The sequence below is a fragment of the Aquarana catesbeiana genome, linkage group LG09 (genome assembly GCF_042186555.1).
Source record: "Aquarana catesbeiana isolate 2022-GZ linkage group LG09, ASM4218655v1, whole genome shotgun sequence".
In the NCBI taxonomy this organism is placed as follows: Eukaryota; Metazoa; Chordata; class Amphibia; order Anura; family Ranidae; genus Aquarana; species Aquarana catesbeiana.
Window position 1 is genome coordinate 291,956,044 of NC_133332.1, and position 14,638 is coordinate 291,970,681.

At 45.2% G+C, this 14,638-nt stretch overlaps 1 protein-coding gene across 17 annotated transcripts in view; it reads left to right on the plus strand.

The window, feature by feature from the left end:
* DNM1 (dynamin 1) overlaps positions 1-14,638 on the plus strand; it is a 278,440-nt gene that overhangs the window by 76,989 nt on the left and 186,813 nt on the right. For all 17 annotated transcript variants that reach the window (XR_012236097.1, XR_012236096.1, XR_012236099.1 and 14 more), the window contains exon 2: positions 813-886. Coding sequence is in view for 14 of the 17 variants with exons in the window: in XM_073600424.1 (XP_073456525.1) it covers positions 813-886 (74 nt within the window). In the remaining 3 variants the exon portion in view is untranslated. The remainder of the gene's footprint in view (positions 1-812; positions 887-14,638) is intronic.

A 14,638-nucleotide genomic window follows, 5' to 3' on the forward strand; every position in this document is an offset into this window, starting at 1 on the left:
CCTAAACGCTTGTAAAAAGCATTAGACGCTTTTACAAGCGTTAGGTATTTTTTCTGCTGCTGGCTTCTAGGAGAGTTAAAAAAAAAAAAAGTCCTGTGTGCATGAGGCCTAAAAGTTATATTGTCTATATTTAAGATTATTCAGATTATCACCACTTGGAGTTCTCCTGGGGAAGCAGGTTTACTCTGTGAAACAGGTAGAGGCAACAACTAGGTGGAATGGGACCCCCTTTATACATTTGGAGGCTACAGTTTATGCACAGGTGATTCTATCTATAAGTGCCGGTTCACACTGGTGCGATGCCAAACATTGCACAGACATCGCGTGTAATTCGCAGCGCACTGCTGTTCACATTACATGCGATGTCTGTGTGGTGCGATATTAGCCATAGAGATAGTATGGCTGATATCGCACCGCATTCGGTCCAAACACGCACAGGACCCTTTTTTCTGTTCGGACCAGAATCGGATTGCATGTGTGTTCACACATATGCGATCCGATTCATGTCCGAACTGTCAGTTCGCAGTGCGATATGCGAGCTGAACTGGGGGTGTCGTTAACAATGTATTGACACTCCCCAGCGATTCGCATATGGCAGTGTGAACTGACATGCGATGCGGGAACACGCAGTGGATTCGCAGTGTTCTCGCATCGCACCAGTGTGAACCGGTGAATAAAGGATGTAAAAATATCTTTTTAGTTTGTTCCTCCTTACGCTCCAGTAAAGGTCCACAGTGTCCTGCCCTTTTAGGGGTTTGTCTGATGCATGTTGTAGTATATTCTATCGCTAACCCTTTATTTTATCATTTCAGAGATTTCCTTCCCCGTGGATCTGGCATTGTTACCCGTAGACCTCTTGTCCTTCAGCTGGTCACTTCCCCTACAGGTGAGCCAAATACCAACTGTTCATTGTGTTTGCAGACATCATCCTTTTGTATGTGATTTCTGTTTGAGACATTCTGGCTATTCCTAGTGTGACCCATGTCAGCATAAATCGCAACTAGTTGTAACAAGTCAGGGTCTTTTTCCGATGTCGCAGTGTTGCTTCTGAATCCAGAAGGAGATCCTCCCCATTCCTCTTGCTATCCCATTTTACAATACCTGTACATAGAAACCATTTTAGGCTCTTTACTGTTCCCTCTCTCATGTCACATCTCCCTAGTAATCCCTAAATAGCAGCCATGAAAACTCTGTGCAAAAATCAACTTTGTTAATACAAGTCTGATGTCAATGAAGTCTGCCTGGATACAGTCAAGTAGCTTGAAACCACTCAGGATCCAAGGATTTAAGCAGCACTCATAGAAGCCGTACTCCCAGGATCTATGAATGGAGGATGGATGGGTGATTGCTAGCTCTGTCTGCTCTATTCATAGATACGTTTTATTCATAGAAGCTGTAGTATAGCTTCTATATATGCAGCAACTAGACGTAAAGGGGGCATAGTCAGGTTCTCTTGATAAGAGCCTGTGACAACCCCTTAATTGTATTCACCCCTGCTGCTGTAGTCTTCTGGTGAGGCTGGGGTTAATACAACTACAGGACTGTCACAGTGGACGAGGGGGGCAGGACAGAGGAGGTTTACTACTAAAGTGAAATCAACACAAGGGACATATCTGACTGTAAGTTATGTCCCTTGTGCTGATTTTTCTGTTTTTAATTTTAGCTACACTTTAATTGCTTTAATTGCTAAAAATGTTTATGTTGCATTAGGCTCTAGATGCACCCCTGAGTTATTGCATTACTTGCTTTCTGCTGCTAGTATAAAAGGAAAATGGTGGTAAAAAGACAGCAGTATGTACAGTACTTTTTCATGGTGCTTCAGGGCTGGACCTCTGTATCTTGTTACATGATTCTGTGCTGTGCAACATTCCTTACATGTTTCTTTGTAGGATTTGGTGATAAGCTAAAGGAAAGAGTGGTACACAGAAGCTCGGAGCACTGTTATGCATTTTTTGTAGGCATAAAGTTGAGACCGTTCAGAAGATAATTATATCCGCAACTCCAGCGGTTTATCTAGCTGGACAGTCGGATCTGGAAAATGAATGTCAGCATGGAAACCAGGCAGGCTGGGTTTTATGAAAGGCACTTGGGAGAAGACTGAGTGCTGACTGTGACCTCCAATATGGGTGACTATCCTACAGGCACGTTTTGTTCTGTGTATGATAGGTCCTCAACAATTCATGTGTCTACATGAGAGTATGAAAGGCGGAGGAGAGGCAGTCAATAGCTGAAAAAATTATAAGGCTTCTTTCACACGAAGGGTCTGATCAGGTCCGCCTGTCAGTTTTTCAGGCAGATCTGTTCACTCTCCATTCACCCCTATGGACCGGCGGGGTAAACTGACTTGTGCCCATTTACAGCCACCTACCTCCAATCTGGCCAAAAAAACAGAAGGGGATCCATCCTCCTCCATCTAGGCGGATCAAACCGGAGGGCAGTCGGGTGTAAACAGCGAAGTCTGTTTACTCCCAGTCACCCATAGAGAAGAGCGTGGTCTGTCTGTCTCTGCTCTGCATAAACTAAGCAGACATGGACCTGTCATCCTCTCGCCCCGCTCTCATTAGAAATGGATCACCGGACAGATCCACTTCTGATCAAATCAGAGTCCACCCCATGTGAAAGGTGCCTTAGTTTTTATGACTTACCTGGAACACTGGGAAGGAGGCAAAGAGACTTTTATATACACATATTGGACTTAAGTAGAAATGCTGCTCTATTTACTTATCAATTAGAGCGGGTCCAGCACTTAGAGACAACTGCTACATGTTATATAACTACGGTATCTGCTTCCTGTGACGTGCAATCACATGCAGACAAAAGACTTTAAACATGGACTTCCTTTATGGCTCTGATATATTTTGTGACCAAATGCATAGAGCTGCAATGAAAGTCCATGCTGTGATACAAAACAGTGAAAATGCATTGTGCTTATTTATTATCATATGTTTGTTAGGCATGTTTAAAATGTGGTACAAGAAACAATGTTCTGTAAGCCTATGCACACATCATGGCCACCATTCACTGAGAAACCATGGCACACTTTGAGTGGCACACTTTAAGCTCCCAGAAATCTTTTTCCAACTCTGAAGGAGCCGGTTGGGTGTGTTTGCTTCCTAGACCAATTGTTCCCCATGTTTTTTTTTAATCAGATCTTATTTATGGAAAAGTGTTTTGACATTTTTGTAAAAAACATAGAAACAACCCACCATGCAGGGATGGAACAGTGGTATGAAATACAGAAAGGAGCGGTCACCTCGAAGGTCAGAAGCTGATAGTGTCCACATAAATCTTTAGGTACACAGAGCTTAACAGTGCTTACATATACTCAAGTACAACCACATACAGAAATGTTAAACAACCAAAAAGGCTCCTAGAGACTCAGAAAAGGTTGGGTGCAGGAACTCTATCCACTGAGACCACATGGCGCCAAACTTTTGCATGGCATTTTTAAGGTAGTAGGTGTGTTTTTTAAAGGAGATAGAGCAGTTAAGATTTGTTATCTATTCGGACACAGTGGGCGATCAGGGCAAGATCTGTTTACGTGCAATTATTTTGCGAGCGATGAATAGCGATGATATAGCATCTCAATAGAGATGGTGAGCACCAAGGTTTGATCAATTAAGGATCATTCAGTATAACTGAGCAAACAAGTAATGGGATTTACCACAAGGTCGGTGCCCAGAAGACAAAGTTCACAAAACGTATACATTATATGAGGAGTTGAGGAAAGATTTTATTTAAAAAATGGATTGTTCAAAGTGAATATTGACATTGAATCTAAAATGTTTCTAGATTAGATTTGAAAATGGGAGTTTGTTTCAACCACGCAGAAAGATTTTGTTTTTATACTTGGAGCTCAATATCACTAACTTTTTACTCTATTTCTCCTGCTTACTATACATAGAAAGCTCTTCCTTTCCTCATTCAGCATTAGTGCACAGAAGACAATGGACAGGATATATCCGTTTAGTAGTAGTTTTTCTATAAATAGTACTGTAATTGATGGCTTTTTAAATATAGGATACTTAAATATAGGATCGATCTGCCAAACTATCACAGTCCGCAGATGATGGCAGCAAGAAATTTGGCAAATTTTTCTTTTGTGGCCTGGTGCCTGAAAAGCTCTGTTTTTGTATTAAACTTGCTTATGGAAATGATGTAAATTATTTGATTTTTATCTATTGGTTGATAGGCTAATGTAATTTTGACTTACAGCAGTCACAGTACATGAAACTAAATGATAGACAGATGATTGGCTGTTGTTTTTCTGGGGAAGGTAAGACCATTAGAAAGCAAGAGTGCATATAGACATAGGAGGACAGTTGGCCATGCAAGCATAACCCAAACACCTTCTGGCATCTTGGACATCTGGCGCTGCCATGGACGTAAATGCTTGATTTAGTTTATCATTGTTTTTGTGCTATCAAAAAAAGTAGCTAAATTTTTTTATATTTCCACATTTTAGGATCAACCTGGTGATGAAAAGAGATCACTACAGAAAGGAGCAAGTGGTCCAATATTCTAATTACAAAGGCCATACACTTGCTAGTGGAGCACCCTCTAGTGCTAGAAGTGTAAATAGTTTTTTTTTTCTAGTGCAGGTAAATTTATGCAGGCTTGGCTGGTAGCCAAGCTTGTCTGTGTTTTGTCCTGGGTTGGGCAGAAATCCAGGGAGAGCTGGATGACTTACAGGCAGCATCACTGAGGCCTCCCCCCTACTTCTTGAATGTTTTGGCACCCAGAAGAATGGGAGGGGAGGTAAGGTGGAGCTGCCTGGAGTATTCTGAGGGCCCTGACCAATCCCCAACTTGGATTGGCAGGGGGCAGGCCCACTCAAATACTCAGGGTCAGCCCAGCTGGTGAGGAGTTGTGTTCGGGTGAAAGCTGGAGATGGAGTGTTAGGCTGTCATGGCCTTTGAGGGAGCTCCCCAATCTGGGGCGGTTGACCTTCGGCCTGGGCTCGTGTGCAGACGGAACCCTCTTAAGACACATGGAGGTGTCCTGGACATGAGGCACTGGGAGGACAGCGGGAGAATACTGTTGGGCAAGTCCTCAGGAGCAATAGGAACAGCAAAAAGGGCTGATGAGTCACACACAGTCAGGAGGACTGGGAGGCACGCCTGAGAGGACTGGGATGGAGCAGTCTGTGATGGGTGCAGAGCCAGTCAGAAGGAATGTGGTGGCACGGGCAGTGGAAAGGGGCAGCTGCAGCCAGGAGAGCTGGCAGCACCTGAAGAGGTGGTACTGGGAGCAATAGCCACATGTGTGGCATCTAGCACTAAGAACTACCACCATTTTTGTTACACCATAGGGGCCCGTGGTCCCTGCCTGCAAAGGGCATTTGCTTTGGGCCTGGCTGAGCCAGTGTCAGGCCCCAACCACAGTGCTCTCGGGAGTGATAATCTGCAAGCAAGTGTATGTGCTGGAGGAGAAGAGAAGAGGCTGTATATAGTTCAGTCCCTAAATTTCCTATCTTCAATCAAGTGGGCATCCCATGTGCACCCTACCCCCATCCAAGTTCTATTCCCCTAATAAAACAAAACAAAGTACAAGGACTGTTTCTTGACTGAGGCGTGTCTGGAAATTCATGTGCCTGGCTGTGCACCACAATCACCAGCGGCCCTTACAGGGGTAGCGCTACACTAATTTACAAGTTAAAGTGTATTACTGATAAAGTATTGTGAGTTTGGGAAAATGGGTGCTGCCTTTCTAATGGATATAGTTCCCTAGTCAAGTTGAGAAAAGACAGATGGCCATCATGTTCAGCAAATTCCTTTCTGTTCCTCTAAGGCCTTTGGATACTCTCTGATTTAAAGTGTTTGTTACCCCAACATTTCATATTCCTGATATGTGCCTGCTGTACCATGTACTTGTATGAAAAGTATTCTATTCTCGTTGTATCACTTCCTTTGTGTGAAATCACTGTCAAGATAGCAAGCAATTGTGCTGCAAGTTTAAAAATGACTTGCTAAGCTATTGCTTGACTTGCCAGGCTTCACAAGTTTGTTGCACAATTGCAGCAAGTTCCAATTGCATGACTCCAGATCAACTTTCTTTTCAAACATTCTGCAAGTCTGCTGCAAGTTCTGGTTCAGTTATTTTGTGCAATAGTCATCCCACCACACGGGTCACTGTGGCTGAAGTTTCAAGCTTTAGACATGCAGAGCTCTTGCTGTAGACTCACCATTGCAGCTTTGCTCTTGCTAGAGACTTGTCACACAAATTTGCTATAAATTTGAAAAGTGTTAACTAGAACTTGTGCTTCAAGTGCTCTGCAAGTGTACAACTTGCCAGTGAAAATGTGCAACGAGTTAACAGTCTTAAAATGCAACATATTTGTGTCAAGTTATCCTTACTATCAGTGGCGTCACAAGGGGGGGTGGGCGGACCACACCGGGTGACACCCGCTAGAGGGGTGCACTGGAAGCTTGTCTGTGCCAGAATGACAGGAGTAACACTGCCACTGTCACTCCTGTCATTCAGCTTGAGATTAGCATGAACAGCTGCTAGAGGAGCAGATTCTGCTCTCTCCTCCCTCCAGCAACCGTCTGATGTGAGCAGAAAAGATTGGGCAGGGCGACACCACAAACACCTCTTTTCCAGTCCCAGAGAGAAAGAGAGATGTGAAGGTGTCTGGGACCCGTTGGTGGTGGGCGAGACCCATTGGTGGGGGTGGGCGGGGCACACTGTTTGAACCCAGCGGGTCTCACTGGAGATGGGCAAGATCCATTGGTGAGGGTGGGCAGGCACACTGTTACTGGTGCACATTGACGGTGATGTCGCCGGTGCCATTGGAGAGGCACGAGTTTTAACAAGGTGAGCTCCACTGATAAGGAGGTACTGATGGGCACTGATAAGGAGGGACTGATAGGCTGCACTGATGGGGAAGCACTGATGAGGAGGCACTGATGGACACAGATGAGGAGGCACTGCGGGCACTGATGAGGCTGCACTGATATGCGGCTCTAATGGGCACTGATAGGCTGCACTGATGGAGACTGATGGGCACTAATAGGCATCACTGATAGGCACTCACAGGCATCACTAATGGGCACTGATTAGCAGCACGAATGGGCACTGTTGGGGCTGTACTGATCATCAGGACACTGATGATCAGTGCCCTGACTATCAGTGTAGATGTCCCCTGTGTGGAATTGCCATTTATTATCTCTCCTCACGCTCAGTGTGAGGAGAGGAATGCTGATAACTGACAAATCCTGTTTACACGGTGATCAACTGTGAATGGACACAGCTGATCACGTGGTAAAGAGCCGCTGTGATTGGCTCTTTAACCTCTTTACCTTGAAGGACACAGTGATTACAGATCCCCATCGGGTGGGTGAATACTCTTCTTCTGAGTGTCGGTTTTTGGTCCTCTTTGGCCAACGGGGGATGATGTCACTCCTGCACATGCACAGGAATTAGTCATCCCAGCACTCATAGACCGTTCTGCAGGTCAGTTTACAGAGCTGGAGAAGACAGTGAGCAGGCAGGTAGGGGCATTTTATTGCAGAGGAGACGGTGCATAAAAGCCTGCCTGGTCACTGCTTCTTGCGGTGGAACTTCAGTTCCACTTTGAAGTTTAGTATTTTCATATTATTTTGTTTTCAGATGTTCTAGTTTGATTGTTTTTAACGACGCTACTGCACTACTGTTGCCATTATATGCATTGTTATATAGGAAAAAATATTGGGGGGGGGATGGCACCATGTTTTACCGCACCAGGTGACACCAAGCCTATGCCACTGCTTGCTATCTGGGTGGTGTTCCTGCCACTCCCTCTGCTTTTACTATTAAAAACTGACCGCACTAACATATCTTGATCAGTTCCCTAGCTGTGCTGGAAATTCAGCCTGCTTGCCTCCAATGATAAGACTTGTCCTGACACACCTCCCCTGCACAGCCTTTCACTGGGAAGATCAGTGTGCTGCTGGTACTCCTCCCCCCAGCTCTTATGCAGTTGAGAACCGAGGGAATGTGATCACTTAAAAAAATGGAAAAAAAAAAGGTATTGATAATGTTTTGTAATATTTATACACAAATGGTTTGCCTTTCATTTCTATTTTAAACTGAATGGATAGTTTTACAAGGTAATCGTTTACAATCGCTTTAATTCAATCTTATTTTATTGAAAAAAAGCATACAAGAAAATGTACTTCACATATACATCATTAGTAGTAGTAGTGTTGATAACAATAGATCCAGTGTATTCGCAGGATACATATTGCAGTACGTTATGTGTGCATCACAAGGAAAAAACATTGTTTTAATTAGCATAATGAGATATAACAAGGATAACCAAAGAGCCCTCACCATATACGGGAGGGGATTACATGTAAACTTCGTGTGTTTTTACAATCAACTTATTCCAGGAACCTGTTATGTTGTATAGGATTAGCTTGTGCGGGTCGTATTCTGCATCTGGATTTTACGGAGTACATTGATATGAAAAGGAGAAGGATTAGGGGGAAAGTAGAGAAACAGAAAGGTTAGGAACAGGAGTCGCTCCTGCATGGTCATGGGGCGGTACCGTCCAGGTTGCCCTCTGCCCAGGGGATGAAGTCCGATGAGTATCGGAACATGGACCACGAAGTCCATGTAAGAGAGAACTGGTTATCTTTATTAGATTCCTCAGCCAACAGGCGTTCAAGGTCCCTGATGCGGTCCACCTCAATAGCCCACTCCCCCAGGGAAGGTACAGTTCTTGACTTCCAATATCTTGGGATCACCATTCTAGCAGCAGCCAAGAAATGGCGTAATACATCTTTTTTAATGGATTTGAGCGTGCCCGGGAGCATGGACAAGAGAGCTATCTCGGGTGAAGGAGAGAGAGCCGTCACCATCAGCCTGCAGTATAGTAGGAAGATCTGTTGCCAGAATTTTTGTATGGGTGGGCATTCCCACCAAATGTGGAGCATGGTGCCCCTGGAGTTTAAACATCGCCAACAAGTATCTGGGTTTGTCAAGTTGAAGTGATGTATTGTCGAAGGGCATCTATACCACCTCGTCACCAGTTTAAACCCCTTTTCTTGAGTTTTAGTGGCTAGGGAGAGCTTGTGTGTTAGAATAAAGCATTTTTGCCAGTCAATGGGGGAGATGGAGTGTTGGAGATCTTTTTCCCAAGCCTTCGTGTAGGGTAGGAGATCAGGGTGAAGAGCATTCAACAAAAGGGAATAAAGCTGTGATACTACGTGTGTTGGAGGATCGTTTTGGAGGAGCATATCCTCGAATCCTGTGGGTTCAGCTAGAATATCTTGTATTGATTGGAAGGTTTGGATATGGGAAGTCAGTTGTTGTTTCTGAAGCCATTGCATAGGGTATCTAGAAAGCAATTCGGGGGGAGTATCTGGCATTAGAGTGGGGTCTGTACGGAGAACCTGAGAAAGCCTCCTATGGTCTTCTTTCCGCCAAGGTCCAAAGCTTGTCACGTGCATAGCCGGTGGGAAGGCTGGGGTCCCAAATAGGGGGGTCATAGGTCCCGAAGGATTGGATATGTTACCTCCAGAGTTTAGGCGATCCCAAATTTGGATCATTTGGCAGGTGAGGTCACAGAGGGGGAGTGAACCCCTACGAATTGCGGGTGTGGTCCATGGAAGAGCTGAGAGATCAATGGAGTTCATATGGCTTTCCAAGTGAACCCAGAGCTTAGTCGTATGGTTATGGAACCAGTCCAATATGCGAGTAAGTATTGCTGCCTTATGGTACAATGAAGCGTCCGGGGCTCCAGCTCCCCCTCTCGCTTTCGGGAAAAGATAACGTTTTGTATCTAATTCTAGGACGGGCTGAATTCCAAATAAATTTAGAGAACAGCTTTGGCGCAATTTCCGAAAATAGGAGTTAGGTATGTATATAGGGATTGTCTGACATAAGGTACAAAAACCGGGGAAGGACATCCATTTTCAAGGTGTTAACCCTACCAAGCCAGGAGAGCCGTTTAAATGTGTAGTTAGACAGATCGGCCTGAGTTCTGAGAAGTAAGGGGGTAAAATTCTTGGAAAAGAGTTGGGATACATCCTCCGGTATCTGAATACCAAGGTATCTGATGGAGGTGGATCCTGTTTTAAAGGAAAAGGCAGTAGAAAGCCTGCGTAGGTCCGACTTTGGCAGAGAAATATTGAGAATTTCCGATTTTATTATAGTTTACCTTAAAGTTACTGACTTCCCCGAATCTCTGGAACTCCTGCATCACCGAGGTTAAAGACAAGTGTGGACGTGTCACAAATAGAAGCAGGTCATCTGCAAACAGAGCGAGTTTAGTTTGAGTGGGTCCGACTGTTATTCCGTGCACAGAGGGATTGTTTCGCAAAGCAATGGCTAAATGTTCCATGGTGAGAACATACAGGAGGGGAGATAGGGGGCATCCCTGTCGTGTCCCGTTAGAGATAGAGAATGCCGACGACAAAGAACCGTTCAGTCTTATCCTAGCGGATGGAGAGGAGTATAGGGACATTATCCTTGAGATCATGTGGGCTCCCAGTCCTATTTGTTGTAGAGATAGCCGAAGGAATTGCCAATCTACTCGGTCGAATGCCTTCTCTGCATCGACTGTTAAGAAGCATAAAGGAATATCGTGGGTTCGGGCATAGTTGGATAAAAGAAGGGTTTTCAGGGTGTTATCCCTTGCTTCTCGGCCACTCACAAATCCTACTTGATCCAAGTGGATCAAACTGGGAAACAATGGTTGTAACCTGTTGGCTAATACTTTAGCGAAAATCTTCAAATCCACCCCAATCAAGGATATTGGCCTATAATTTGTACATAAAGTCGGGTCCTTCTCTGGTTTTGGAATAAGGGAAATATGAGCCTCAAGTGTTTGTGGGGGAAACACTGAGCCCTCTGATACAGAATTGAATACTTTAGTGAGGAAAGGAATAAGGAGGGGAGCAAATCATTTATAAAACTTTGGGGTAAAGCTGTCCGGCCCTGGGCTCTTGCCAGTTGGTGTACTTGCAATGGCTTTCGCAACTTCATCTGCTGTTATAGGTGTTTCGAGTTCGGTAATGGTGTCCTCATCCAAAGTGGGGAGCGCAGTTTCCCTGATATAAGAGGACTTGTGCTCCTCTGTAGTAGAGGGGGAGCCAGACGATTGGGCCACAGGTATGTTGTATAGGGATTGATAAAAATCCCTGAATGTCTGCGCAATCTTAGAAGGTGAGGAGATTAATTCTCCATGCGGTCCTTGGATATGGGGGATGAAGGTAGAGGATTTTTTTGGGTGCAGGGAACGGGCCAGTGACCTGCCACACTTGTCTTGGAATTTATATTGATGGAAAGCAAGTTTGTCCGCAAATGTACGTGCAGATGTCTCATATAGACCTCTGAGATGTAATCGGGCTTTGGAAACCTCAGTGAGCGTTTCGGTTGTTGGGGAACGCTTATGGTCAGTTTCCAGGTTTCGGAGCTTCTGAATTGCATCCACTATAGCGGCTGAGCGTTTCTTTTTCAGACGAGATCCTAATTGAATAAAGGTTCCACGTAATACTGCTTTCAGTGCCTCCCATTGGATGGGGAACGACGTGGTATCTTGTGCGTGGTCCCCAAAAAAGTTAGAGATTGTTTCCGAGATACGTGTAATACAGTCCGAGTTAGGTAACAATGAGTCATTCAAGCGCCATGTCCACTCCTTGATAGGTGAGGAGGGGAGCGAGAATGTCAAGTATATAGGGGAGTGGTCTGACCAGATCATAGAATTTATTTCACACTCAGGAGACCAGTCTAGGCAACTGTGGTCGCTCAATAGATAGTCTATGCGACTATAGGTCTGGTGTACCTGAGAAAAATGTGTGTAGTTACGAGTCTTGGGGTATAATACCCTCCAAACGTCTACAAGGCGTAAGTCGTATAGTACGCGTTTCAGGGCCCTCAATTTGGGGAATGAGATACGTGACCTTGAAGTGGAGGAATCTAATGTTGGCTCCAGGGGAGTATTAAAATCTCCACCGAGGATGAGTTTGCCCTCCATGAATTCAGATAGGATCTTCAGATACTGCAAAGCTGATGGAACTTGGTTAACATTTGGCAAATATATATTAGCTATCGTAAATTTAATTCCCCACAGCAAAAATTTCACAAAGACGTACCTTCCCTGAGGGTCGGAGAGATGATCGAGCAATTCAACGGGGAGGCTTTTGTGAAAAGCTACAGATACTCCCTTAGTTTTCTGGGATGGATTAGTACTATGGATCCATCTGTTAAAATATCTGTTAGAGCAAGGGGTGGAGGCTGATTGAAAGTGTTTCTCCTGCAAGAGGAGTACATTAACTTGGCATTTATGCATTTGATATAGAATTTGTCCCCGTTTAGAGCCAACATTGAGTCCATTTACATTGTATGAACATAATTTTAGTCGAGGGTGAGACAACACTGTATAGGCCATGGTGGAGCGAAGAAATAGAAAAGAATTTGAAAGTCTAGAAAAAGAGGGGGAGGCGGTTGGGGAAGATACGGAAAAGAGAAGGTAGTTGCAAAAGGGGAAGAGGAATGGAGAATGGCTAGTTAGAGGACACCTAGGAAAGGTGTCTCAAAACAAAATCTAATGTGTTCGCAGCAGCAAAACACTCCGTGAAATATTACGTGCTAGGCACAAATCGTGCCAAACCTATTTGGGGAGGGAGGTCGGATTAGAGAGGTCTGAGTTGTGAACCCGACAACATAGCAGGCATATATAACGTATATGTATTACACCCGTCTATCATAGTATATTGAATACTTAATATTTTAGGTTATAGAAGAACATGGCATATATCTAATCAGTGTTTGAAAAAACACTTGAACACCCATAATCAGTCAGCTATCATCACAAGCAATAGTATGTATAACAAACATTTAAATGATGTAACATTAAGGAATTCAACTAGTTCTATGGTGTAGGATAAGTTAGGCCCTGGACTGAGAGGAGACCAAGAAGCCCATAACAGGTAATAAGGTATCTTCTGGAAGACTCCAAGTCAGTCAGCGGGTCCCCAGGCCCAAAGAACTAGAAAGGCACATTGGTTACAGGTATCACCCCAGAGACTTAGTGGTGGGCTCCACTCGGGCCAGGCCGCATCCCGAATAAAAGAATCATAGGGTTCTGGAAAATTGGATAACAGAGGAAGGTCTCTTAAGGAAACGATGCTCATAGCATTCAATTTGGTCTTGGTATGGTCCATGTGTGGATAAGTGTACATTTAAAGCTAGGGACATCCGGTGTCGAATGGAGCTCCCACATAGCCATAAAAAGCAGTAACATTACCACCATCTAATCTACACCCTTCTTTAAATGTAACTGTCCCATTAAGGGCAACACAGCACCCCCCCCACCTCTCGAGCTTAGTAGACTTCTATACTATCCCTGTAAATGGAGTGGTATAGTTAGTATGAGTTCATAGGAGGGTACAGAGAAAACACAGTATCATTGCAAACCTGGACCAGTCCCTTAATGAAACTGTGGAGTGAAAGGTGTAGATCCATTGTAAAACATTGAACAGGTAGAACAAGTAACAGTGTTGACTCACGTGGGGAGCCAAATCAGTCTTCCGGGGATGTTGGACGTCTTGCTCTAGGACCAAAAGAAGCAGATCTAGATCTTGAGCGTCTGCGATGTTGTGGGAGAGGGCCCTGTAGTCATTGACGATCTTCTGGAGGGTCTAGCCAGTTCGGGATGCTGATAGGGTCTTGTGCAAGGAAGGTGAAGAAGGCAGGAAGTTGTTCAGGGTCTGACAGAACAAACTTACAGTTGTCGTCTCGGGTTACCTTGATACTGAATGGATGGCCCCAGGTGTATGAAGCCCCTGCTCGACGGATCAAATCCAAAAGTGGGCAGACCGCCCGTCTCATGTATAAGGTGTTGCGGGAGAGGTCCGGATAGAGGTGTACTGTAGATCCATCGAATTCTACAGGACCTAAGCGCCAGGCCTTACGCATAATCTCTTCCTTGAGGGTATAGTAATGGACCCGGCATAGGACATCGCGGGGGCGGTCTCTGCGGTCTCCCCCCATGCCTCCCACTCTATGCACTCTGTCCAGTTCAATAGGGGATGTAACTTCCCTGCCCAGGACCTGGTTGAGGATAGAAACGACAGTGGGTTTTAGATCCGTACCTGAGGTTGCTTCCGGCACTCCCTGTATCCTAATGTTGTTCCTGCGGCTCCTGTTTTCGCTGTCCTCTATGCGGAGTTGGTGTTGCCGCAAGCGGGATAAATGTGACGTGGTTGCAGATTCGAGGGCCACAATACGAGCTGTATGGTCATCTTGGGTAGTAGCCAGAACGGATACAGCATTCTCTGTCGTTGAAACCCGATGCTGGAGGGCTTGTAGTTCTACATGGAGGGAGGCTTCGATCTTGGATGCCCAGGATTCAAAGTCCGCTCTAAAGGCAGAAAGAAGGGCTGTAGTCGCAGAGCCGGCTGATCCGCCCGAGGCCGGAGGAAATAGCTCCGCGGGGCCATCTTCGGAGGGGATGTCAAGGGGCATAGCGGCCATTGAAGGGGCCGAGGGCTCACCCGTAGCGTCCTTGTACTTTGAGGAGTCCATGTGAGCCAGAGAAGGAGGTTTAGATTTGCCTGGGGTGCGACTGGCCGCCAGCTTGTCCTTTCCCGTGCGGGAGTCGAGCGATGATGTACGTAGTAGGTAGCGCTGGATTGTACCTTGCTGCAGC